At 42.8% G+C, this 27,393-nt stretch overlaps 1 protein-coding gene across 1 annotated transcript in view; it reads left to right on the plus strand.

The window, feature by feature from the left end:
- Window positions 1-27,393, plus strand: part of LOC136759558 (dynein axonemal heavy chain 11) — a 55,768-nt gene that overhangs the window by 21,004 nt on the left and 7,371 nt on the right. The window contains exons 39-73 of the mRNA XM_066714563.1: window positions 877-954; window positions 1,123-1,255; window positions 1,438-1,565; window positions 1,682-1,830; window positions 2,911-3,061; window positions 3,883-4,014; window positions 4,307-4,480; window positions 4,900-5,104; window positions 5,251-5,416; window positions 5,675-5,777; window positions 5,863-6,102; window positions 6,251-6,412; window positions 7,053-7,246; window positions 7,548-7,710; window positions 8,409-8,532; window positions 8,913-9,055; window positions 10,629-10,713; window positions 10,817-10,860; window positions 11,741-11,974; window positions 13,507-13,653; window positions 14,010-14,123; window positions 14,700-14,843; window positions 15,127-15,309; window positions 15,510-15,611; window positions 16,321-16,455; window positions 17,979-18,152; window positions 18,369-18,604; window positions 19,695-19,817; window positions 23,101-23,305; window positions 23,641-23,805; window positions 23,902-24,042; window positions 24,435-24,605; window positions 25,175-25,297; window positions 26,285-26,478; window positions 27,217-27,365. Coding sequence (XP_066570660.1) covers window positions 877-954; window positions 1,123-1,255; window positions 1,438-1,565; window positions 1,682-1,830; window positions 2,911-3,061; window positions 3,883-4,014; window positions 4,307-4,480; window positions 4,900-5,104; window positions 5,251-5,416; window positions 5,675-5,777; window positions 5,863-6,102; window positions 6,251-6,412; window positions 7,053-7,246; window positions 7,548-7,710; window positions 8,409-8,532; window positions 8,913-9,055; window positions 10,629-10,713; window positions 10,817-10,860; window positions 11,741-11,974; window positions 13,507-13,653; window positions 14,010-14,123; window positions 14,700-14,843; window positions 15,127-15,309; window positions 15,510-15,611; window positions 16,321-16,455; window positions 17,979-18,152; window positions 18,369-18,604; window positions 19,695-19,817; window positions 23,101-23,305; window positions 23,641-23,805; window positions 23,902-24,042; window positions 24,435-24,605; window positions 25,175-25,297; window positions 26,285-26,478; window positions 27,217-27,365 — 5,314 coding nt within the window. The remainder of the gene's footprint in view (window positions 1-876; window positions 955-1,122; window positions 1,256-1,437; window positions 1,566-1,681; window positions 1,831-2,910; window positions 3,062-3,882; window positions 4,015-4,306; window positions 4,481-4,899; window positions 5,105-5,250; window positions 5,417-5,674; window positions 5,778-5,862; window positions 6,103-6,250; window positions 6,413-7,052; window positions 7,247-7,547; window positions 7,711-8,408; window positions 8,533-8,912; window positions 9,056-10,628; window positions 10,714-10,816; window positions 10,861-11,740; window positions 11,975-13,506; window positions 13,654-14,009; window positions 14,124-14,699; window positions 14,844-15,126; window positions 15,310-15,509; window positions 15,612-16,320; window positions 16,456-17,978; window positions 18,153-18,368; window positions 18,605-19,694; window positions 19,818-23,100; window positions 23,306-23,640; window positions 23,806-23,901; window positions 24,043-24,434; window positions 24,606-25,174; window positions 25,298-26,284; window positions 26,479-27,216; window positions 27,366-27,393) is intronic.

The raw sequence follows: 27,393 nt of genomic DNA on the forward strand, positions 1-27,393 counted from the left end.
CGGTGCTTTCCGTTTGCAATTCTACACATCTTTAATCACGTTGACATTCACCTGTTCTTTAAAGTACAGATCAGTGGCAATAATGACAAATGTCAGCGTTAACACAACTTCACCACTGAAAATATTTGAGTGAAATACCCTTTTCAATCCTCACAACCTCTTTGAATTGGTTTCCGAATACCATCTCTGCACTTTAGATTCAAATAATTCAAATAATTGAATTACCCGACCAATTTGATGAACCTTTAATGATTAAGATCAGTGCTGTTTCAGAAAGATCAATTATATATTTATTTATACTTTTTAAATCCACTGCCCTGGCAACAATAAACCCATCTCATTCATTAAGGAGATAAGATTATTAATGGGCAACGCTTGTGTCTTTTACAAATCCACTTAGACTTGCCTGGGGCTGACCACAGACACAGGAGAATTGCCAGCATCTAAACAAGTCAATGTCATTCCTGCCGCGTTAAGTCCTACAGCAGCCAAGCTCATTCCTGCATACAATCCCTTCGGCCTGACATGGACAGAGATTTGAGATGGTCCTGGATGGGTTTATTTGCTTTATTACACCCTTCTTAAAGATGTACAGCAGGGTTATAAGCCGCCATTTATTTAATACGACCCTGAACATCATATTTGATTGCAATATTTTCTCTTCATGTTATGGTGTGAATTTGTCTTGGTCTTTGCTTCTTTCACAGCACTTATCAAAGGAGAGCTAATAAAATTATTACTTGGATTTCTGGATATATAATATAAAGAGTTTAACTGCTTTTAATATGTTATATAGCAGCTAATTCATAATCAGGCACTTGAACATCATACCCAGGGAAGTTAGCTGAGTCTCAGTGGTGCTTGTGTGTTTGCCAGGTGGTCCAGCTGGAGGAGCTCCTGGCGGTTCGTCATTCGGTGTTTGTGGTGGGAAATGCAGGAACAGGAAAGAGCCAGGTAGGTCAATTGAAAAATTAAATCACTCTGGAAAAACAGTGTCTTTGTACTGTAATCTCTTTCGGCTTTAAGTTTGATTGTGATGTTTTAATGTTCTGTCTTAGCAGTCATTGGTTTTGTCATATATATACCATGCCATACCAACAAGAACGCCTCCTTCTTTTGCAGATTTTAAAGACCTTAAACAAAACGTATTCGAATCTGAAGAGGCGGCCTGTGTGGAACGATCTGAACCCAAAGGCCGTCACCACAGGCGAGCTGTTCGGCTTCATACATCCGGCCACGAGGGAGTGGAAAGATGGCAAGTGAAAACGCACAGGGAGGCATCCCTGATTTGTTCTGATCAATTGTGAACTGACTGAGGACTGAGTCTAGATTGTTAGGCTGTTTTTTCCCCCACATACTTATTTTGAAGATGTAGGGAATTATACTGGACCGAATCGTTTGTTGCTTCAGAGTCTCTCATGACGTTCTGTGTTTCAGGGCTTTTGTCGTGTCTGATGCGTGAGCAGGCCAATATTGCACACGACGGGCCAAAGTGGATCGTGTTGGACGGCGATATAGACCCCATGTGGATCGAGTCACTCAACACGGTCATGGACGACAATAAGGTGATTGAGTGATGCAGCGCGATCTTCTTCTTCGGGTGTGTTCATGGTGCGACTGCGAGGAAACTAAATGCAAGTCGTTGGTCTAAATGTCATAGATGGTCCACTTTATCTCCCAGGTCCTGACCCTTGCCAGCAATGAACGTGTGCCCCTCACCCCTCCTATGAGACTGGTCTTTGAAATCAGCCATTTAAGGACAGCCACACCGGCTACGGTTTCCAGGGCAGGCATCCTCTACGTGAACCCCCAGGACTTGGGCTGGAATCCGTGAGTCACTTTTATAGGTTACATTTCATCCAATAATTGTCATTTCACACTGATGCCATCTCCTTCAGTCGAGGGAGAATAATCTTTCCCACAAAACATCAGTTAGGACGGGAATAACTAACCTGAAAATATTCCGTATGCTGTGTTAAGGGTGCAGCGATGTTTGACCAGTGTGGGCAGATGCAAAGCGTAACTGTTTTCAAAGAGACAGTCTGCTGCTCTTGGGGCAAAAGTGAATTACACTCATGAAATAGAAAAGTCACTTTTAACACGGCCAACATAGAATGAATGTTTTAGCAGCTTTGAAGAATTGAACCCAGAGGTACAGTAGCACTAATAGCATATAAATGGCTGGGGGCTCTACCCATAAAGATCACAGAAAATAAACACATTAACAGCCCGCCAGAGGGGATTGTTCATGTCAAGTGATTAATCAAACCAGCGCCATTTGTATCTGTCTGTAAAATAGTCATTTTTTATGTCTTTTCTTTTGTTAATTACACACCCTGGTATTCCCTTAAGTAAGTAAGTAAAAATAATAAATTACAAAGTTTGTTAACAAGGTGATGTTATTCACAGAGGCACAATGGATTGGGTTTGTTATCAGTTGTGTGTTTCCTGCTCCTTGAGGCCAATACTTTATTCTTCCATTAGAATTGACACATCCAGGAGATAAATGACTCAGGCAATCACAGATGAAAGAAAACTATTGTTATGATGAGTAATTGTGCCCAAAAGAATGTATGTAAGCCATATTCGATGTAAAAGTAGAGTTATATTGTATTATTCTTTGCTTTTCTACATAGCATTTTGTTCCTTGTGTGTGCCAGTATGTATTAATCAACACACTGCAAAAAATCGGTGGATTGTGCCGGTAAAAAACAGTAATTAAGAGTTTAAGATGGCAAATTAGCAAGGGTTAGCCAAAGCTATGTTGCAGAAATGGCTCTTATGATGCCAACCGATGATTGTGCTACCACATCTGTTCTCAGCGCTGGTTTGTACCAGCTGACAATTGTGTTGCCACGTGTGTGCTCACAGCGCTGTATTGTGTTCATGCTGCTGTTTTGTGGCCACCAGATATGTGGCCAGCTGGATTGACACCAGAACCCAGCAGTCGGAGAAGGCGAATCTGACAATCCTATTTGACAAGTATGTGCCCCCGTGTCTGGAGCAGCTAAGGAGCGCGTTCAAGACGATCACTCCGATTCCCGAGAACAGCATGGTTCAGGTACGCGGCCTTCTCATAAATCACCGCCTGACTGAGCCGGAGAGCCGCTGTCACTTGATTGATGCCCGTTTTGAGCGCAGTGGAGTACTCAGCCTCCCGCGGGAGTCGGCCGCTGACTGGACTTCAAATGTAAATGTTGGTGTTAAGGGACGGCTGCCAGAGCCAGACTGCGCTAAGCCTTTTTGCGATGATACTCATTTTCATTACCGACCTTTGTAAAAAGAATAAGAATAATACAAATAAAATCACCTGAACACTTTAACACATAGTTCTTGTATGTGTTCTGCGTTTCCTCGATTAATATCCAAGCCATATGAGTGTCTTGTATAAGTAATTCCAGTAAAATGAAAAAGCTTGTGAAGGAGCAGGCTGTGAAGAGGAGTTTGAGGGGGAGGCATGTTGCTGTGGAGCACATTGTAGTAATATGTTAGACTGAAGCCTTTTTCCACAGTGGATAGTTTTTTATTCCATCTCCTAAAGGTCTATGCAGAAGCAATGCGCTACAACACTGGGGGGAAATGGAACATTACCAGCCAAACAGAAATCACAAAAATACCAAAATATTATGATAGGATATGAAATCAATCTATGAATTTAAAAATCGGGACAAAGCAGGTAATTAAACCGTTTCTTCACTAAGTATTTACCAGTGCTATTCCTGTCACGATGGATCGATCCCTTGGGGTTCCTGTGTTCAGTACATTAAAACATCCACTGCTTTCATCTGCTGTTTGATGACTGAAATGTCCCCATCAGACTGTAACCCTGACTGGTCCACCTGAGAGTGTTCACGCAGTAAAATGCAGTTTTTTTTACCATAGACTCTGTGCTCGCTGTTGGACTGTCTCCTCACACCCAAGAACGTGCCCCCGGATTCACCACGAGAGCTATACGAGATTTACTTTGTCTTCGCCAGCATCTGGGCGTTTGGTGGAGCCGTTTATCAGGACCAGGTACTTCACTTAGGGAGCTCATTATGACATTGAAATAAAAATAAAAACATGTCATAATGAAATAAACACAAGAATGAATACTGTGTAGAGAAACACAACTGCCAGAAGCTATGTCTAGTGGGAGCTCAATTGACTGAGGTGTTTTAAGCTTATATGTCTCGCCAAAATAATTTAGTTATGCCAGAGACTTACCATATTCATAAGGCTAATGAAGGGAACTGCATGATGTGACTGAAGGGATTTTACACTGTGGATCGGCACCAGATAATCATATTATCTTTTTCTTTTGTAGCTCATTGACTATAGGGCTGAATTCAGTCAGTGGTGGATTAAAGAGATGAAGACAGTCAAGTTCCCATCCCAGGGCACAGTTTTCGACTATTATCTTGACCTCGAGACAAGGAAGTTTTTACCCTGGAGTGACAAAGTCCCGAGGTTTGTGATGGAGCCAGAAACCTCTTTGCAGGTAAATAAAATCAATCAAATATTAAAACTTTATTCTTTAATGTTGGCTGTTTTTCTACATTTTGTCTGATATTGAACACAGGTCAATCCACAGACCTGGATACGTCCTGTACTCACCTATTAATCAAAGGAAGAAATAATATTCCCAAAATAACTACAGAAAAGGAACATGTGTAATCCAAATTATCTTGTTTTTATTAATTTTAACTTCATGGGTGGAAAAAAATTCTACAAGGTTGTATGATAAATAAAGACAAGTATAAAGTAACTGCCATGTTTTTTTTAAATAAAACCAAACATTAAAAGTGGCCCTGAACTTTCTTTCCTTTATACATGACTCCCCCTGGTGGTGGAAGTGTGTAAATCCACAGTGTGATACAATGTGGCCTGGCGCTCACAGGAGCTGTGTGTGTTTTTCAGGCGGTGCTGGTCCACACCTCAGAGACCGTGCGCCTGCGGTTCTTCGTGGACCTGCTGCTGGACCAGGGACGGCCGGTGATGCTGGTGGGGAACGCTGGCGTGGGCAAGACGGCCCTAGTGGGAGACACCATGTCCGGCCTGTCCGAAGACTACATGGTCTCCAAAGTGCCGTTCAACTACTACACCACATCCGCCATGCTGCAAAGTAGGCTACGCTATAGGATGCCATTGTTAAAGGCCATGTACTGTACATCCAAATCCAAAATCCCTGTGAATGCAGTTCAATAATGTTTACAATCCTCCCCAAGGACATTGAGACAGAGACACTTTTTTTTTCTTCTTGAACTCAAGAGGTCCTTGAGAATCCCCTGGAGAAGAAAGCGGGGCGCAACTACGGCCCTCCGGGAAACAAAAGGCTGATTTATTTCATCGACGACCTCAACATGCCGGCAGTTGACGCCTATGGCACCGTCCAGCCCCACACGCTCATCAGACAGCACCTAGACTACAGGCACTGGTGAGGGGGAACGCCGGGTGGGCGTGATGCCTGGCTGGCATCAGAGGAAATTCAGGAATAAGCATTTGAAAATGATTGGAAACAAAGTACCTGTCAGAAATAAAATAACTGGGGAGTTTCACTACTCCTTTATAAGACATTTGTCACCATTTCAAACACTGTATGTATGTGAGTGAGTGTGTTTGTATATATTGATGTATGTAAAAGAAAAACATAAATTTCCCAGACTTTGCATTTCATGTTTCTTCTTCCTCTCAGGTATGATCGACACAAACTAACCCTGAAAGAAATTCACAACTGCCAGTACGTTGCCTGCATGAATCCGACCGCTGGGAGCTTCACCGTCAATCCCCGACTGCAGGTTCTGTCTGAATGATGATATCCATTAAGCATTTTCAGTACCCGACCCAGTCCTCGGCACTAAACGCGCCCCCGTTTCCTTGCAGAGACATTTCGCCGTGTTTGCTGTGAATTTCCCCTCCCTGGTCGCTCTTGATGCCATCTACACTCAGATCCTGGGCTTCCACTTCCAGCAGCACCCGTTCAGTCCGGCGGTGGTGAGGACGGGCGCGGCGGTGGTCCAGGCTGCCATCTGGCTCCATCACAGGATGGCTCAGAACTTCCTGCCCACCGCGGTCAAGTTCCACTACATCTTCAACCTCCGGGATCTCTCCAACATCTTTCAGGTAACCGAAGACAAAGATACAAATAAACTTGTTCAATAGGACAGAATTTTCATTATGCATATAATAGTGGACCCCCAGAGGACACCTCTGGCATTTCTTGGTATGTATTTGTGATGCATTTTATTGATTTGTGGGGTTTTGTTTGCAGGGCATTTTGTTTTCTTCCGCTGACTGTCTGAAGCAAAGCGCCGATCTCATCCGACTCTGGCTGCATGAGTCATCCAGAGTCTACGCAGACAAGCTGGTGGAGAGCAAGGACTCTGAGCTCTTCCACAAAATGCTTTTAGACGCGGCACACAAGCACTTTGAAGTAAGCACTGACACACACAGCGATCTGAAATGTGTATTTTAGAGTTTTCGACTCAAAACTCTCTGCAGTTGACTTCTGGGGCATAAGTTTTGTTTCGTAATCTCCTTGTTATTCAGAAAGAATGCCAAGAACAAAATGTCTTGTGCTGTGCTTAGTGCATCTAGAAAAAATGTCCACATCTTTCATCGAAAAGCACTCCCTGGTCGCGGGCTTCAGTGCTGAAATAGTCCATTAAAATGTCTAAAAGCCAGACTGACATTTTTTTTTCATTTGCCAATAATAGTCCTTAACAAAAAGTGTGAGCTATCTCCGATGTCTCTTCTTTATAACGAGGACTTGAATGTGTGCAATTAACAAGTGCATTTAAAAAAAAAGAGAAATATAACCCCCATTATGCGTAGATATATAATTAACTCAGTCTTATTCTGTCTTCCTGTGATTTATCCCAGTCTTGTAGGCAGTAAAAGGCTACTATTTTTTTTTTCAAACCGTATAAACATATATGTTTTTTTGCTAGCTCAGAAAGTACAGTACAGGCAGCTCTGGCGCCCCGTGATTTACTGCCTTTTAGCTGCAGGGCTGATAGTCTTAGCCGCCCAGGATGAGCAGTTTATAAAATGAGTGTGTCTTTGTTTGGAAGGGTGTGGAGGATCACATCCTAGTGCAGAGGCCTCTAATTTATTGCCACTTCGCCGGTGGCATCGGAGATCCCCGCTACCTGCCTGTCACTGGATGGGAGAGGCTGAAGCAAATCCTCGCTGAGACTCTGGAAAACTACAACGAAATGAACGCTGCCATGGACCTCGTGTTGTTTGAGGACGCTATGCAACATGTGTAGGTGTACTGGAGCTTTTTCGTGATGTTACGTGATTTTTGGGTCCACGTGTGAGCAGAAGGTTTGGAGCTTGGAAGCAGTTCATTTGCATTTTTTGTTGATTGTTGTAACCAAACTGTTCCTCACGAAAATTACCCCCTTGCTCTTAATATCAGACCTGCCCTGTGCCCCTGAGAACTTAAAAATCCCAGGTCATGTGAGGGAGGGAGAACCACAGATTTGTTTTGGTTCGAAGGGCTGTTTCCATTCTTGATGGTCTTGGTTGTTGAAGGCTTCTTCTGTTGGCGCTTGTGTTGTCAGCTGCCGAATCAGCCGCATCCTGGAGGCGTCTCGTGGCTACGCTCTGCTGGTCGGCGTAGGGGGCAGCGGCAAACAGAGCTTGTCCCGACTGGCGGCCTATATCAGCTCCCTGTACGTGTTTCAGATTTCCCTGCGGAAGGGATACACAATCCAGGACTTGAGGGTAACACCTGCTTTCTCTCGTACCATTGCAATCCCTGTATATTTAACCCTGTCCATTCAGGAGTTTTTCTGTTGTTGTTTCATTTCCAATTCAACCATTAGAAAGGTACCAAAAGAAAACCACTAACACCCGTAGAGTAAAACATTAAATTATGTTCCCATCCTTTCAGTTAATCAATGAAAGAATAAATGTATATATCCAGTAATACGAACAACTAAACACCTTTGAGGTCCATATCATCGGCTTCCTGATTAATGATTATGGATCAGGGTTCCTTTTAGACAGCATCCACCCAATCAATAGCTTCTTGACTGTTCAGAAGCTATAGATCTTATTCAGTCCTGTTTACTCTATTACCAGATGTGGATAGAATAATTGTCACATGTTATTAGAGCCCTCGAGAACTTATTTCAATACATGCCTGATCGGGCAGGTCCTGTACTTCTCATCAGTTGTAGAAAAAGTCAGAATGATGGTTAATTATGCCCCATGAAGGAATGTCCCTTTTATACCATAAACGCAGTCGCTCCACAAATTCCCACAGGCAGTGCGGCGAACGTAATGCATCGTCCACGGCTCTAATCCCTCATAATCGCCGCAGACTGCGCTGACTAATAGTGATGATTTGTGCGTGATTCTTTTGTTTTTCTTTGCTAACTCTCGAACAAGCCAGGAACGGTTAACTTCTGTCCCTTCAGGTGGATCTGGCCAATTTGTACATCAAGACGGGAGCCAAGAACCTGCCCACTGTGTTCCTGCTGACAGATGCCCAGATTCCCGATGAACGCTTCCTCGTTCTCATTAACGACCTGCTGGCGTCAGGTGAGTGCAGGGTAGGGCTCCCTCTTCTGGGAGGCAGTACGGGTGCAACCTGGCAACACAACCCGGAGAAAAGCTTGTGCAGCTCACCAGACAAGTCTGACCCCTCCGTGAAACAAAAGGCCGGGAACTGGACTCTGAATCCAAATACTACTGGTCATTTTAGCTTCAGCAAACTCGCCAATCATCTAATTTCCCCACTATGGCCTGAATTGTAATCTATGTTCTACTGTATACATAACCAGTTTCCAATACATATTTCTCTGTAACAGGAAGCAAATACAATTAAAACAAATTTGGGATTTAGCACTAATGCCACATTTTGGAAGCCGGTTCCCCAACATCCGTGATCTTATCTTGGGACCCTTCTATCTTCTGTGCAGGTGAAATCCCGGAGCTGTTCAGCGAGGAGGAGGTGGACGCCATTGTCGCCGGGATCAGGAATGAGGTGCGCGGCCTGGGCCTGCTGGACAGCAGGGAGAGCTGCTGGAGGTTCTTCATCGAAAGAGTGAGATGCCAGCTGAAGGTGAGACTGTCCTAATTATTGATATATTATATATCAGGTCCTCTGCATTGATAGTGCTAATGAACGATCTAGCAATCACCAATCATTGCAGGAGTTTAAAAGGGATCAAACTTGCCGTGTTGTTATGATGTTTCATGCTCATATATTTTTGATTGATATATTTGCTTATTGTACGTTTTGTTTTTAATTGTAAGCGAATAAAAATTAATAATTAATCTCTGACTTTTTCTGCATATAAGGCCATAAACTGTCAATCTCTTGGCCTTGGTTTGCAAAGGATTATCCTACATCTAAACAGTGGATAACAGTTAAATCATCTAGTTATCAGAAGGACCATTGAGTTTCCCTCATATAGGAAATAAGAAGCTGAAAGATCTGCAGTGCGACGGAGGGCTGCTGTTCGCAAGTGAAAACCCTGAACGTCTTAGGATTTAGGGCCCCTAAATGAATTTGAGATTTTTAAATCACTCACAGCTGATTTCACAGACCAGTCTTGTGTTCCACTGTGGCAAAAATGACATCGGCCAGTTTATCTGTTCAAGGCATGTCAATGTAGTCTCTATTGAATGGGCAATTCTTTTTTTTCCATAGATATATATTAATCCAACAATTATAGAAATAAAACGTGCTACACTATCATTTTTCCTATGAATTGCTTAGACACAGCAAACATTCAGCAACTTATATGTTAATTATAAATTAAACTTTTGTATTTATTATTGAAACAATTCCCTAATGAGAATGAATTAATTGGCATATTTAAAAGCAGAAGGACTACATGTTTACTAGGTCAGTGTAAAGCTGGTCATGAAATCATCCATTTTCGCTACACACAATTCTTTAGTTCGCTAGAAAGGATCCTTGCACTTTAAAGTGACAAATGACACGACAGAGGTACCACACGTCAGTAACCCCTAATGGACAGCTTCTTCAGGCCCCGAGAACAATACTGTGAAATCGGCACAGGGGGGGGGGGGTGAGAGAGTAACGATGCTCTGGCAGGCAGGGGCAGGGGGTCCGCTGGGGCCGTCTCTGGGCGCTGGGGTCTGACCTTTGTACAATCCGGTTTGCCAGCCGGGCCTTTTTCAAGTGGCCTCTCAGGTCAGATGGCAGCAGAAATGCCATTGAGCGCCGAGCAAATTATAGCTGCTTATCCTTTTAGCCAGAGCGCCTCTGACTTCATCTGTCACATAGAAAGCATTGAGTCTCAAGGTCAGGAATACAAATAATAGAAATGTTGTAAATTCTAGAATATTGAATGTTAAAGTATAACATATTGATGCATTTTGTGTTTCCACGTACAGTACAGCTTTGCTAGACTAATTTTACATGCTCGGGCTTTCAGCAAAGGACAGCTTCACAAATTACGTGTTTACCTACCATGTGTTGTTGTTGTCTCCACTTTACCCAGCCAATTATTGAGCTGAATGCGTCTGTCACGGACTGGAGCTGATTGAAAATGTAGTGAGAGAGTCAGGATGCCCCCCAGACTCCCATACTTGTTGCCTCTATGGTGTGTGTGTGTGTGTGCAGGCATCGTGTCTAATCCCTGTGCTTATTTCCTGTGGGGCAGGTTGTGCTGTGTTTCTCCCCTGTGGGCAGCACTCTGCGGGTCAGAGCCCGCCGGTTCCCTGCCATCGTGAACTGCACGCAGTGCTGTCACTGTTGACCTTCTCATAAGAGAAGTGACAAATTGCGAGTGATGGGGAGACCACTCATCAAAGGACTCCCAGCGTTGCCTGAAAGCACACTGAATTACAGACATCTGCTCTTTGCCGGAGTGTGCCTCCACCATGCTGTGCCGGGTGACAATAGTTATTTTATCACTCTGAGATGCGTCTTTCAGGCCACTTTCAGCTTCTCTCACAAAGTACCAAAAAAGGGCCAAATGGCAGGACTTAACGATGAAGTCACTGCTATCTGCGTGATGTTAGTTATCGTTTTTCGGCGGGGCTGTGGCTAATGAGACGCTTTGTCAGTATTTCAGTTAAAGTTCATTTTAATTTGACTCGTACACGAAAACAAAAATCAATGTATAGATCCCATGCGTGCCTTTCAGTTTAATTATGAAACTCCAAACATGTTATTAATAATTGGAGTCTTAATCAAAAAATCTATGTGAGCACCATAGTTGTGTTTCAGGGTGCACGTGCATCACAATCATGAACTATTGTGTCAAATCGTAGTAACGATTTTCGCGTATGAACCGTAGAGCGTTTTCTTTTCATTTTTTTTTCTGAATTATTGTTATTATTAAGTTTGTCTGTTTCGTTAGCTCATTTGGTGTCCATGTTTTTTTAATAATTGATCTCTAACAGCTCGTGATTAATTAAACCGGCTTCCACTCGAACATCACGCAATAAATAATCATTAGCAGGCGGGGGGAACTTGCTGCTTGGGAAGTTTAAAAAGTTGGAGGACATAGAGGATAATGTAAACAGCGCCCTGCTTTACAATCTGCATGTCATGGGTAAAATACATTATTTTCACAGTGGCGTCAAAGTATAATCATTTCTGGTTGCAGGGCCTAAATTTCAGATTGAGTAAGTCGAGGCTATCCAAATAAAATGGCAAAACTTGTAGATGAATTCAGAATTTATGAAGATAATATTTCAAGGCCCATCAAGCTCCCAATGTTAAACTCTACTTAATCCTGCCTCTGTGCTTGGCTCCTGATTTTTACAGCCGGGCGTCCAGGAATCCATTAGTCTTTTCATGGCCTACGTTCACACCAGTGTCAACGAGACGAGTGAAAAATACCGCCAGAATGAGAAGAGGCACAATTACACCACCCCCAAGAGCTTTCTGGAGCAAATCACCCTCTACAGAAACCTGCTGCGGAAGAAACATCAGGAACTTTCCCAAAAGATGGAGCGTCTCATCAACGGCATCCAGAAGTTAAAGACAACAGCAGCACAGGTTCAGTGCATTTATGTTTATAAGACACTGGTTTTCATTTTAGCGGTAGAATGTGAATAAACCTCCAGTTATAAGGTATTTATTTCTTCCTCTAATTAAAATGGTTTACATCCTAAAACTGCCACAACCACTATCCGTTCCTGTTATGCTTTGTGCTTTGTTGTGTAACAAGTCAGGGATTTGGAGTAGCAATTGTTTTTAACTGCTCCAAGTCCAGCTCAAATTAAATTAACCGTATAATAATTATTGAAAGAAAGGGATATCACCGATTTGCAAAAAAAATATTATTTATATTTTATAATATGATGAAATATCATTCTGACTTTTCTCCACCTGCAAGAAGTCCATCAAACGATTGAACGCCATGAAACAAGAAAGACTGAAAGAGCCATTTAGTCTAAAGACCAAACCTAATATGCTCAAATAGAAAATAAATACATATTTTGTAATAAACTAAAATTTTCTAATTCTGGAAGGAATGTGTTGTGTCAGAAAACATAGAAACGGACAATCTCCTAAAATTTTTAAAAATGTGGACAGATCAAATTAGACAATCAGAAAATTTGCTTCCCAACATTTCCCATCTAATTTGAGGCTTTCGGCGTGAAACATTTTGAAAAATTGCTCCTGCTCCGCGTTGTAAATCCCTGGTACAAGTATTAAACCCGGAAACATTTTCTCAATGTATTTAGTTTGTGCAAGAGTCTTAACCCATTGCAGTCTTACTAGTAGTTTTCAGACGGTTTTATTTCAGAAAGAAACACAAAAAGAAGGAAGCCCATCCAGACTTGAAGGTGCTATTATTTACCATTATGCTTAATCTCATTTTTGCTTAGTACTGTGCGCCACCTACAGGCCACTGATTGCATAACACTGTTTTAAATCAAGATACATGTATCGGCATAATATATAGAGGCACCGAACTGTGGAGAAGTATCTAGAATCATTCAATAGGAAACGTTCATGTATATTAAATGTTAAATTCGATATCCAGTGCATTCTACCACCTACAGGCATGATTCACGCGCCATCGACAGCTATCAACATGATCTCAATATAGAGAATGTGGAAACCAGCGATGATCTTAGAGCTCTCTGTTTGTATCTGCAGGTTTTCAGTAACTGGTTGAATGTATTGACAGCAGCCCTGTCACAATCAAACACTCCTGACACGACCTTTGCCTTCATTATTGTTATATCGAATGTGCTGGGTCACCTTCGACCTGGGTCACTCGGATTCAATTCACGCTATTGGATGCATTCATCATTGGGTCCTTCCAGCCTTAATACTCGGTGTAACTATTTTAATTTACTCCCCTCGTTTAATTCGCAACAGTAAACCATGCCCAACTACTAACTACTAACTTGTCAATTCATCTCGACAATATTTATACAGTATATATACAGTATATAATATTATATATTATACAGTATAATTCAAAACATTATTATTATTATTGAATGGAAACACCTACATTGCTCAGAGGTTTCTTTGTAAGCATCTTACAGGTAACTTGAGCATTTCTCTTCCAGGTCGAGGATCTCAAAGCCAAACTCGCTTCTCAAGAGGTCGAGCTAACACAGAAGAACCAGGATGCCGAGGCCTTGATTGCCAAGATCGGGCTGCAGACCGAGAGAGTGAGTCACGAGAAGCACACGGCTGACGAAGAGGAGCAGAAGGCAAGTTTACAGTGAACGCCCATGACTTTTCACACACGGAACCCTGACGGCTTTTAGTTGAATATGCAATACGCTTAATTTAGAAATGCACTGTCCAGCTCGGAAACACTCATCTGTATAATTCACCCCTTGATATGATAGTGATCACGAGAAAAGAAACCCTAGAATACAACGTACAAAGAGGAGAATAGTAATGTCTCTCCCATTTAGATAATGCGTACAGATTTCATTACTGGAAGTGTTCTTGTTTTATCCTCTACTTGTTGATTTATATATTATTTTAGCCAATGCGTATGACTGCATTGTACACAGTGACAACGTGATGAGTCATATCCAGTTTACTCGTTTGTCGGCAGGTTGCAGCCATCCAGGCTGAGGTGTCTGTGAAGCAGAAGGACTGTGAGACTGACCTGGCCAAAGCTGAGCCAGCCCTTGTGGCCGCCACATCCGCGCTCAACACATTGAACAAGGTACCGCAGCAACACGAGCTGAGGCACAAAATAATAATATTAATTTGTGCACAAATGTATGTGGAGGCGTGTGGAACAACCTGGAAGCATGTCAGTAATTACTATTATACTGAGCGTCAAGTCGCTGCCCTGGATTCTCAGGACAAGCCCAGCCAAACAAGTGTTCAGTCATGCTTTTATCGCAATCGCTCTGCCGCGGCTTTCCGGAGAAATGTTTGCCACACATTGAGCTTTCAATCTCTGTCTAATCAGTAGCTTTCAGAGTTTCAGCAGCACTGGTAATTGAAAAGGTCATCGAATGCGCCTTAAGAAAATTGTCTGCTTTCGCCTGCAGGTTGCTAAGATAGAATGTACAATGGCTCGAGCTGTGAGTGCCCCGCGGAGGTCACATGATTAGACTTTTTGCATAAAAGCACTCATGCCCCCCCACCCCCAATCATCACTCCTCATCCTGCGACTATCATTGTTCACGGATAGACAGGATTTTATACATTGTGAATCTCAGTTTTGCTTCATGATATTTTGTTTGTTTGGAGGGGGTCTGAGACGCCGAACTATTATTTTTGTTGTTTTCAGGTAAACCTGACTGAGCTGAAGACGTTTCCCAACCCGCCGATCGCCGTTACCAACGTCGTGGCCGTCGTGATGGTGCTGCTGGCTCCCAGAGGCAGGGTGCCCAAAGACCGCAGTTGGAAGGCAGCTAAAGTTTTCATGGGAAAGGTGACCTAGCGCTGGAATCTCATCACACATTTCTGTCCTCTCTGATGAAGCCTGGGCCCTGTACACCCATCTCTCTCCAAATGCTCAGTCTGAAGTACAGACAAATGTGATGTCGTCTCTTTTGAGAGCAGGGAAAACTTTTAGAAGACATTGAACTTAACTGAACACATGGTTAAAAAAAAAAGGCAGAAAATCCAATTAGCACTTTGTTGTATTTGTTTGTTTAAAGGAAATACGTGCCAATTTGTTTTCTTCCCCTCTCCCAACACCCGCCCCTCCAAAGGTGGATGATTTTCTCCAGGCGCTCATAAACTACGATAAGGAACGCATTCACGAGAACTGCCTGAAGGTGGCGAAGGAGGAGTACCTGAACAAACCAGACTTCCACCCCGATCTCGTCCGGACCAAGTCCTTCGCAGCAGCTGGGCTGTGCGCTTGGGTCATCAACATCGTCAAGTACTACGAGGTGCCGCTCAATCTGACGATGATGAAGACTTTCACACACAAATGAATCTCTTGAATTGACTGCATTATAGATATTATTGTTGTGCCAAATTGAAGTTTAACTGTCAGTTGCTTACTGCTGAAATGAATGTAATGAACGGTGAGGTTAATGTGTAATTTCTGCAGGGTTATCATAAACGTTTTAATGCATATTGTCAACAGGTCTTCTGTGACGTGGAGCCGAAGAGGCAAGCCTTGTCCCAGGCGAACACAGAGCTGGAAATGGCGACGGGGAAGCTGGAAAGCATCAGGAAGAAACTTGTTGTAAGAATCTGACTGATGTCTGTGTAATTAGCACACTGAGCCAGTCAAGATGGTCTAGAGTGATCACTGGAGACAGCATGGTCTTATGCCCTTGGTGTATAGAACATTGACTAGAAGTAATACCACATATTTGCCCCAAAAAATAGGAACTAGTCATCCTTGTTAATGATCTGTGATGGGCTCTAACCTTTGCCAATGTTTATTTTCTAAAGCTCCTCAAATCCCTGTGAAATCAGCTCATGTATTTAAAGCCGCATCTAAGTGACCCGTGTTCTGTGGCAACTGTTAATTAACCAAGCCTCTCCAGCACCTTTGATTTACTTGTTCCCAAGCTGATGAAAGTTGGTACTGCGGTAATTAACTAAGTGGATTAGGAGATTCCAGTGCCTTTGTCAATCAATAAAGTACAACAGGAATTCAGTATTTACTGAGACTCATTACAGGTTTACAATGCTACATGCATTCAGAATGGACAGGGTAGAAAATAAAATATGTTCAGGTAGCGGCTATTAGAGAAACAACCGCTTTATAGGTCTTCATGTTATAAAATGTTTATTCCTTGAAAGCTATCTTACATTATATTAGTGGCAGGGTTGTCATGGCAAGTGTGTCTGATCTTTAAAGAATAATACATTTGAGTGGCGGGAGAAATAGTGTTGTGTCCGTGTCTGTCTGCATTAAGCGTTTGTTCTGTTTTGTTTCTGCGGAGGATTTGGATGCAAACCTGTCCCGCCTCACGTCTCGGTTCGAGAAAGCCATTGCGGAGAAGCTGCGCTGCCAGGAGGAAGTGACCAGGACAAACCGCACCATCGAGCTGGCCAACCGGCTGGTCACTGGGCTGCAGGTGGGCAGGGGTGTGATTGAGGGGAAAACTTTCAAAACTGATAGCGATTCTTATTGGCAGTATTTTGTACAGCACAGGGATTTGGATTTCGACAATAGCCGACATAAACCTGACATTTGCCTCCTTGAAATGATTCTGTTTTTCACCCCTGTCGAAACCTCACCAGATTTGAACTGCACATGCATTGGATTAAAAGTGCACAGTTGATAATCAAGATCTGTGTCGTTGTTTCACACAGTCTAACAATTACATGTAAACACAAACATACAAAAAATGCCTTTTAGAGATCATATGCAATGCAGTATATTTGCCTCCTTTTAGATTGAAATCAAGTTTAAATGACCTCAAGGAATATTCTTCACATAGTGCTGATCTTTCTATTTATATTCTGCTGTATTTAAGTTACTGATCTTAAAGAGATTTATAGTAAATAGCAAGGAACAGTGAAGAAAATTATACATTATTTGACTATTTGAAATTGAAATTGCATATTTATTGTAATATCAAATTAAAAAAACAAGGCTTAATGTTAATGTTTTTTCTTAGTTGCTGTGGAATTTACATAAGATTCCAAAAATGTTTACCATTGATCCACAAAATTTAATATAAAATTACTGCATTCTTTCTATTAGATATCCAATTTTACATATTAGACTTTCTCGTCCTGCAGAATAAATAAGCTTGGGATGCTAAAGTAGGGCTTTAAAATGTATCAAGACAAATGATTTTGTCTATATGGCATTGACCTGGAAGCAGTGGTGTTTAGACTAATAAATCAGACAGTTTATATTTAATCATTAAGTTACTCCAAAACCTGAACAGCTGTTAAAAATTAAAAATGGTTCACCCCAGACAGAATGATATTACAGGCAATCTATAACACATTAGGATAAAATGATAGTGATTTTTAACTGTCTTGAAATTTATTATGCTACATGTTCGGGCTCTTAAACCCTTGTAAGCCTCTGTCACTCGTGATTTATTGTGTTGAGGTGTCATGTTAACATTATTGAAGACTTAAATGAATGCTAAATTGAAGCTGAGTGAAATTTTACTTAAAGTTTCACAGGTATTTTAGGGAATTTGTATATTGTATTGCTTATATCATATAAACCAGAGATTGTCAGGGAGGACAGATATCAAATGTATTTTGTACAAATGCATTTTCTGGCTGACAAGTGATCAGCATAAGCATGTAAATGGAAAAATATTAGTTTTTTATTGTTCAAATTGATAAATTCCGATTTGCAAGAATATAATATACAACAAAGTGTTACAGTCTTTGAATATGCTAGTTTCTATTGAATCTTTACTGCAGCAGTAGCGTATTATGTTAATTAATACCATTTGAACCATTGTCAGTTTAAATCCATAATTTGAAATGAACCCTGTTTACCCTTAACTGTAATGAGGAATGTAGCATTTTCACGGAAACACCATCAAAGTATACAGAGTTGTGTCCCTCAGCAGATGGCGATTGGGAACCACACTTAATCTTTTTGTTTTCTGCGTTTGTCCTGCAGTCTGAAAACGTGCGCTGGGCCCAGGCAGTGAAGCTCTTTGAAGACCAACAGAAAACAGTCTGCGGCGACGTCCTGCTGACAGCCGCGTTTGTGTCCTACGTCGGCTCCTTCACCCGGCCCTATCGGCAGGATCTCCTGGAGAATATGTGGATCCCTTTCTTGAAATCTCAGAAGGCGAGTGGACGTTGATATATTGAGTGCCTCGGTTCTGTACTTATCTAGTGTTGGAGAAAAAAGCTGTCGAAGATACAAGAAGAATGTAAAATTGAGATACCAAATAAACAAAAACCACCGGGACAACCTTGGCCAACAAAAGGGAACTCTATACAAGCCATCCAGGCCAAGGTTGCCTCCCAGTTGTCTATAGATGTGTGCCTCTTCCGGTTTTAGGTGCCTATCCCTTTAACTGAGGGCCTAGATCCGATCGCAATGCTGACAGACGACGCTACAGTGGCCGCCTGGAATAACGAAGGCTTGCCGAGTGACAGGATGTCGACGGAGAACGCGGCCATTCTGGCCAACTGTGAGCGCTGGCCTCTGATGATCGACCCCCAGCAGCAGGGAATCAAGTGGATCAGGAATAAATACGGCCCTGAGCTGAGGGTGCTGCGATTGGGCCAGAAAGGGTAAGACCCTGGTCCTGGAGCTCGTCCGTGTCTGCTGGCTTTCCAACCAACTGAGCTCTTCACTGAACCCTTAATTTAACTAATGATAGAGAGAGAGAGAGAGAGAGAGAGAGAGAGAGTAAAGAATATCTATATATAGATGGGTGACAAATTAAAGGAAAAACCTGAATAAATTAGTGGAGGAACATAACGAATGCAGATGCCTCCAAACAGGTGTACTGCATGATGCAATTAAGCAATTAACATCCTATCATGCTCTGTGGCATGTATACAAATGCTGAGCAGGCCCAGCTGACCTCGATTTTGGATCAAGATGGCAAGAGGAAAGGATCTAAGAGTCTTTGAAAGAGGGGTCATTATTGGGGCATGAATGGCGGAGCTTCAGTCACACAGACGCTCAACTGGCTTGTGTTCTCAACAAGTGTGCGAGTGCATGTGTGGCGACACCAAGAGAACGATACAGGCCTGCCTGCTTGACCCCTGTAGTGAGGGGTTCTGGAGGCTCTGTTATGCTGTGGGGGGCATTTTCTTGGCATGGTTTGTGTCCACTTGTGCCCTTAGACGGAAGGGTCACTGCAAATCATTACAAAGTTATTCTGAGTGATCACCTTTATCCTATGGTGACACATTTCTATCCTGATGGGAGTGGTCTCTTCCAGGATGACAATGCCCCATCCACAGGGCACGAGGGTCACTGAATGATGTGATGAGTATGAAAATGATGTGAATCATTAGCTATGGCCTTCACAGTCAGATCTCAACCCAATTGAACACCTATGGGAGATTGTGGACCAACGTGTTCGACAGCGCTCTCCACCACCATCATCAAAACCCCAAATGGTGTTCATCCCTCCAGTAGAGTCCAGAGACTCGTAGAATCTGTGCCAAGAGCATTGAAGCTGTTCTGGCGGCTTGTGGTGCCCAACACCTTACTGAGATGCTATGTTGGTTTTTCCTTTAATTTGTCATCCATCTGTATATAGGAGATAGCATGCAATATTTTTTACACCTTCAGGATTACTAAAATATTAGGCTTATACCCTGTTCTTCACCAGGGAGAGTATATAGAAATCACTGTTGTTATTTCCAGATACCTAGACACCCTAGAGAGAGCGCTGGCCTGTGGGGAGACCGTTCTGATTGAGAACCTGGAGGAAACCGTGGACCCCGTTCTGGATCCACTGCTGGGGAGAAACACTATTAAAAAGGGAAGGTAAGTTGTGAGCATCTGAGTTTGAGTGAGTTTCTTTCTCACCCTGATCCTACAGAAGACATCGAATCAGCCGAGATGTGGTCTTGCCTGATCCACAGTAACCTATATGGATGTAAGGAAATGTGTCGGACTCTCAGGAGCGCCCCCTGTGGAAGTCAGTCGTGTACTTACTCTGTCAATGATTCGATGGTGCCGCTTCAGAGCTTCTCAAAAGGACATTGAACTCCTCTCTATTCCTTCTCAGGCCCGACTGAAGATGGTCTCAGAATCAATAACAGTTCTGGCTAAGTAGTTTTTTCAGGTCCCTTGAATAACAGGAGAGGAGATTATAGACCTTACAATTTGGTAAAATTGAGAAACCAATATATGTGATTATTTGGTTGTTGTTGTTGTTGTTATTATTATTATTGATTGAAAACATTAATAACAATGGCTGAATGGCTAATGGAATAAATATGCAGATGATATAGAGATCATCCAATGATTTTTTAAGCTGAGACTTTTTTATCAGCTCTCTGTAGTTGATGGCTGTCTTGTCAGTTTATGGAAATCCTTATAGAAGATTATGCATTTTGAGTACAAGGATTATCAGTCATATTGTGACTGATATGTGAGTAGGTCATCTAAGGATGAGAGCAGTATTACATTGAATGACTATAATTCTGGAGTACTTGAACACATTTAGATTGTTATATTTCTTCATAGACCATTTCTTCTTACAATTGTTACACTATACGTACAATTACCCATTTATATAGATGGGTTTTTACTGGAGCATTCTGGGTACAGTTCCTTGCTCAAGGGTACAGCAGCAGTGTCCCCCACCTGGGACTGGACCCACAACCCTCTGCTCCAGAGTCCAGAACCCTGACTGCAATTCCACACTGAAAAGGCTTGTCTTAGTAACGCAGTTGTATTTAATATGGCATGTTCCAATCTGTTTCCCAAAATATTCAAGCCTGGCCGAGGTCACCGGTTCAGGGATGGCTGGGCATCAGTGTTGTGTGGGCTGAGGAGAATAAGCCACTGGAAACAGTCGAGTTGAAACACTTGACTGAAGAGTTTACAATCGGAGGGTTTGAAGATCGTGAGGAAATTTATAGCACTGGGGCTGAGTCTGAGAGGCAGAGCTATTGATCTTATTTTCAGATGCCCGTGATGAATGCGGCACTAAGTGTGGCTGCCATTTGGGTGTATTTAACAGCCCTCTCAGACTTTGAACAGGGCTGGAGTATTCCCTGCCACATCTCACCTCTCAGCCTCTTTCAATAAGAGGGCTGAGCTGCTACGCCCTCCTTCTGTTGCTGTTGCGCCACAGGATGGATGCTCGGAGAGTTTCCGGCATTTCCAGGCGCTGTCATCGAAGCGAGTGCTGGTCTGTCGAGTTTACGGGGATTGCAGCTTCAGCTTGTGGGGTAAACCTTTGTGTTGAACTGGGATCTTCCATTTCGGAGCTAAAATGCTTCTCAGAATTCACCTGTTGAAGTTGGACCAAAAAACCTAACCTAGATATTTCTGGGCTCACTGGATGGAGGAACCTTCCCTTTCAATCTTTGTTAGTCCTAGCGCTGCTTGCAAAAGGCGTAATAAATAAGTCAAAAGAAGTGGAAATGTTTGCCGGAAGATCATAACTAACTCTGAGAATGCTAAGAATTACTTTTTTTTTCTTCTTTCTTCCTCACTTGAAGTTGCAGTTATACAACGACTTCCACTTTTCCATAAAACTAATTTGTATGGGTGATTCATCATGTTAAGGGGGGAGAAAAAAAAATTATATGTCGTTGCTGGCCCCCTTAAAGACATGCATGAGTGAGAGTATTAAATGTCTGCAGTCATTCATTGAGCATTTGTACCGGTCATAGTCCCCGAACCTTGACAATTCCTACTGGTAAATCTGATTATAAGTTTATTCCTTGTAGATGACCTAGTACCTTGTTTTTTCCTTTGATTAATAAAGCCTGCTAAGTTGCTAGTGATGGATATGGTGTAGCCCAACAGCTGAAGTTCATTAATAATTGGAATGTTGTAGAGTGTGAAGTAATGAATACTAATTATTCCTTTCATGTCTGACAGAACCCCCTGGGCTAATCCATCAGCTCAGACTTTAATTTGGTCTAGTAATGGTTCTATCAATAGCACATTAATTCTGTGTTGTGAAGATATAGAGTTGAACCTGACCCATGCTGTAGCAACCGCTGCCATAAAATGGGCATCTGCTGACTGCTGCTGGGTAATTACAACCAAAATTAAAATCACCAGGCTTCAGGCAATCTTCATTTAAATGAAATGAATATACTAGATATTGACTTGGGGAAGATTATTTCCCACTATTTTATTTCGAATGCGCCATTAGTTCGTTTGCTCTTAGTTAAGCTTGAAACCACAACATGCTGGGAGTGGTGTGGGCTTCACCTGTCTTCTTGACACCACCGCAATATGCTGTTTGTTTTCTCCTCTCGTGGAAATAGATAAAAAGCGTAGATCAATCCCTAAGGAGCCTCTCAAAATGCAAAAGCTAGAATCCCATATGCTTTAGGACGTTAAGAACATAAGAAGAAAGTGGCCAATCGAGAGGAGGCCATTCGACCCATCGTGCTCGTTTGGTGTCCATTAATAACTAAGTGATCCAAGGATCCTATCCAGTCTATTTTTAAATGTTCCCAAATTGTCTCTTCAGCCACATCGCTGGGGAGTTTGTTCAGATTGTGACGCCTCTCTGTGTGAAGAAGTGTCTCCTGTTTTCTGTCTTGAATGCCTTGAAGCCCAATTTCCATTTGTGTCCCCGGGTCTGTGTGTCCCTGCTGATCTGGAAAAGCTCCTCTGGGTTAATGTAGTTGATGCCTTTCATGATTTTGAAGACTTGAATCAAGCCCCCACGTAGTCTCCTCTGTTTCAGGTGAAAAGGTTCAGTTCCTCAGTCTCTCAGTAGGACATTCCCTTCAGACCTGGAATAAGTCTGGTTGCTCTCCTCTGAACTGCCTCTAAAGCAGCGATATCTTTCTTGAAGTGTGGAGCCCAGAACTGTCCACAGTATCCAGATGAGCTCTAACTAGTGCATTGTACAGTCTGAACATTACTGCCCTTGTTCTCAATTCTACAGTTTTGACAACAGTTGTTTTGATACAGTTCATACAGTCTGTATGCAAACACCCTTGGTAGAGACGTACAACACTTGTGTACAGAGCCTCACCTGGGCACCAGTTTCCGAGCTCCAAGAGATTAACTGGTTTGCGGAGGGAATGTGGTGAATGGCTGCCATCATTCTCTGCCTTTGAACCTCAAGGTACATCAAGATCGGGGACAAGGAGTGCGAATACAGCCGTGGCTTCCGTCTCCTCCTGCATACCAAGCTGGCCAACCCCCACTACAAGCCCGAGCTGCAGGCGCAGACCACCCTCATCAACTTCACCGTGACACGCGGCGGCCTGGAGGAGCAGCTGCTGGCCGAGGTGGTCAGCACCGAGAGACCGGACCTGGAGAAGCTCAAGGTGAGGCAGGGTCGTCCTCACAGCGCCGGAAAAGAAAAATAAACATTTTCTGGCACATAGTTTATTATTTTTCTTTACAGAATGTTTTTACGTAAAGTACGGTGAATGTTTGGCGTAGAATATGATAGGCTATGATATGATATGATATGATATGATATGATATGATATGATATGATATGATAAGATAGTGCCGGAAATGTTTAGTGCATTCAGGCCTTTTAACCTTTCCTAACAATTCTTTGTCAGTTTTTAGTTAAATGCCGGGGTGGGTGGGCATCTGGGTTTCGCTCCAGTGATCTTTGTGAGCAGCTCTCATTGTGTCTTTTATGCCAAAGTCTGAGCTGACGAAACAGCAGAATGACTTCAAGATCGAGCTGAAGAGGCTGGAGGATGAGCTTCTCACCCGGCTGTCTGCCGCTGAGGGCAACTTCCTGGGGGACACGGTGCTGGTGGAGAAGCTGGAGAGCACCAAGCGGACGGCCGCTGAGATCGAGAGCAAGGTGGGGACATTTGCTGACGTCTGCACACTTCAAACCAGGGGCACGTTGTTTTTTTTTATCAAGCTCTGATGCATGTTGACGACGTTCCTCACGCAGGTAGTCGAAGCCAAAGAGAACGAGAAGAAGATCAACGAGGCTCGGGAAATCTACCGACCAGCCGCAGAGAGGGCCTCGGTGCTGTACTTCATCATCAATGACTTGAGCAAGATTAACCCGATGTACCAGTTCTCCCTCAAGGTATGACGACAGGGTGGGGGACGACGACGACAACATAGGACGTAATTTGTTTAGCAGCAGATACAACACTTCTACACTGCCTCTTGGTGTTTTTCTAGACCTTTTCCTTTACTAAGGATCCCTTATTTCCCTCATACCGCCTCATAACCCATTGCCACCATTGGTGTCTTCTGGACAAGGACAGATGGGACTCTGGGGAGCAATGGATTAATCATGTCCTTTCAAAAGAGACTGACAACCAAACCAATGACACCAAAGACCTGAATTGGGTCTCCTGCTGCTTTCTGTATTTGCTTCTGAGCTGACCAGTTACTGTGGCTATTAATTAACTACAGAACATGGCAAAAACGGCACTAACTATACAACCCTTTCTTTGGTGGGCCTTGTGTCAGACCTTCAATATAGTTTTCCACAAAGCCATCGAGCGTGCCGAGAAGTCGGAGGAGGTGAAGGAAAGAGTTGTCACCCTGATGGAGTGCATCACCTACTCAGTATTCCTCTACACCAGCCGGGGACTCTTCGAACGAGACAAACTAACCTTCCTGTCTCAGACCGCCTTCCAGGTGAGAAGACATCTTCATTTCTGTCAGGACCATCAATCACTGCACTTTTGTGTCCTGTATTAACTTCAGCTAAAACTGATCAAAGGAGCTGCCATTCACTTATATTGATTATTGTTCAGTAAAGATTTTCCATTAGTTTTTAGGTTATGTCTGTTGAGAGGAGGTGTGGCTTTATGACATAATTTAAATACACATTGTTCTTCGTTTATCCTCCTTTTAATAATGTTTTTGTATCTCAGATTTAACATTCGCCGTAGATTCGACAGTGTCCTTCATGTTCATGCAAATCGGACGTAGAAGAAGAATGCTAATACACTACACTACACTATTTACACTATTCTAATATTATTTACTTAACTGTCCATGTGAGTGACAATGTTTTTTTTAGCTTAGTTAAATTCCACATAAAGACTTGAATGGCTTTTTAAGATTTAATGTACCTGAATAAATAATTGAGCATGAGAAAAGGAAGCAGAATCTTTGTTTTTGTTGGGGTTTCCCTGACTCATTGGTGTGTTTGTTTGTTTATTTATATTGAATTGTAATGTCATTGATTTGTCTTGTGAAAGATCCTCCTGGTGAACAAGTCGATCGATCCCCACGAGCTGGACTTCCTGTTGAGGTTCCCCATCGAGCACAGCAGCCGGAGCCCACTAGACTTCCTGTCCCCCCAGTCCTGGGGAGCCATCAAGGTAAACCGCCTGACCTCCATAGCTTTCCGCGGTTTTTCATGTAATATAGATCTGGCTCTCTGAGTTTTCCTCCTGTTTGTGTTTTTTTCACATCATTGGAAATACTAAGAATGAGATCTGAAGGGCTTGAACCAGTGATCCCTGTTGGCAACACAGATCAATGTGCCAGACAGTTCGCTTTCCTGAGCCTGACAGCTGTATAAACTGTATAATTTTGGCTTCAGTACACCAGTTCTTTAAGTGGTCTAATTAGTACAGATGCTCTATTATGAATGTTTCCTTGACTTGTTATTAGAAACGATCCTCGGAATAAGGGGGGTGTTTCAAGAATTACTCAAGCAACAGGAATAAGTCGTGATTTCATCTCCAAGTTATTTTAGAGTCTGTACACTTTGATGTCCATTTCCTCACATTTCTGAGTTCTTATACCTGCTGGGCTGGCTTTTATGCTTTTTATAGCCTGTCAACGTTCATCAGTGCTTAACTGTTTCCATGTCAATAGTAGGACCCTGACAGATATACTCATTACACTTTACTGTTATTATTATTTATTCCTTAGCAGATGCCCTTACCCAGAGGGCGATTTACAGTTTCCACAAGAAACCTTTTCAAAGCATTTCAAAGTGAAAGTGCAGTAAATACAATCAGTACTACGAATACCTCCTAATTCAAGTGCAGAAATAAAACAGTTAAGTCTGAGGTACTTGTGAAAGGGTGGGGTAGGCATAGGAGAATTCAAATGAAAGTTCAATTATTGCTGCAATGGATTGTTTGCAATCCAGGTTCACTTTATGCTGAAAATGCGTTACAGCAAATAGAGAAGAGAGGTCAGATAGAAAAGGCCTCTGATTGCCAGTGAGACAGTGCTGATGTGAACATGAACAGCAATTGCAGAGAGAGTGAAATAGCTGTGCCAGCCAAGCCTCTAACAGAAGGCTTGACAGGGAAGGGAAAGCCTTTGACGCACAGGTGACCAATGTGTTGCAGAGCATGGCAATGATGGATGAGTTCCGCGGGCTAGACAGGGATATCGAAGGGTCCGCCAAGCGCTGGAAGAAGCTGGTGGAGTCGGAGTGTCCGGAGAAGGAGAGGTTTCCCCAGGAATGGAAAAACAAGAGCTCTCTGCAGAAACTCATCATGCTGCGGGCCCTGCGTCCTGACAGGATGACATATGCAGTCAGGTAAACGGGGGCCTTCTGTCACACAGTGACACCAAATAGTCTTGGTGGTAAATGGAACAGTATATAAATAGTGCGACTCTTTCCCAAAGTGTTCTTCAGCTGAGCCGTGTTTAAATCACAATCACCGCTGGCAAATACCAGCATGTCAGCCAATCTGTTGTAGCGTCACTACCAGTTTCTCCAGCATGGAGGGAAAGAAAGAAATTGCTGAATAAAGTGGCACAGTCACTTGTGGAGAAATGAGATGATTGAATCAGCCGCGGCCCCTCGCAGGATTGATGCCCAGCGTGGCGGCCGGTGTGCTGTAAAGCTAAATGCACCGCCTGCTGCTTTGTGACTGCCTGTTCCTGCTGGGAGGAAAAACACTGTCAGACCAGGGCTGACTCGACTGCTGCAGTTTGTTTTGAGTATTATTAGAACATAAATTCTCCACGAAGAAAATCAATATTTCCTTTTTATATTAAAGAGATAAATCCCTGTTTTTAAAAAGGTGCTCGAAAAGGACATCGCACATTCCTCCCAGGCAAATTAGAACTCCGTCTTTTCGTTCTGCCCTCGTTTTTATGAGGATGAAAGGTGTATCTCTTCCTTTTTTTCATACTGTAAGTTGAAACTGATTAAAACCCTTAAGTGCTTCAGTTACTTGCCCCTTTTTGACATTGATTTCTCCACACTGAGAGGCTATTAAATCTGAGAGAGCGAGAGAGATGACACTGTGACTGTGACCTGTTTGTATAGAAACTATGTGGAGGAAAGCATGGGCTCGAAGTACGTGGAGGGGGTGCGAATGGATTTCGACAAGTCCTACGAGGAGAGCAGTCCTGCCACCCCCGTGTTCTTCATCTTGTCCCCCGGAGTCAACCCTCTGATGGATGTGGAGACCCTTGGTGTGTAGCCAGTGTCTTATCTACAGAT

Source organism: Amia ocellicauda, chromosome 10 (assembly GCF_036373705.1).
Source record: "Amia ocellicauda isolate fAmiCal2 chromosome 10, fAmiCal2.hap1, whole genome shotgun sequence".
NCBI classification, from domain to species: Eukaryota; Metazoa; Chordata; class Actinopteri; order Amiiformes; family Amiidae; genus Amia; species Amia ocellicauda.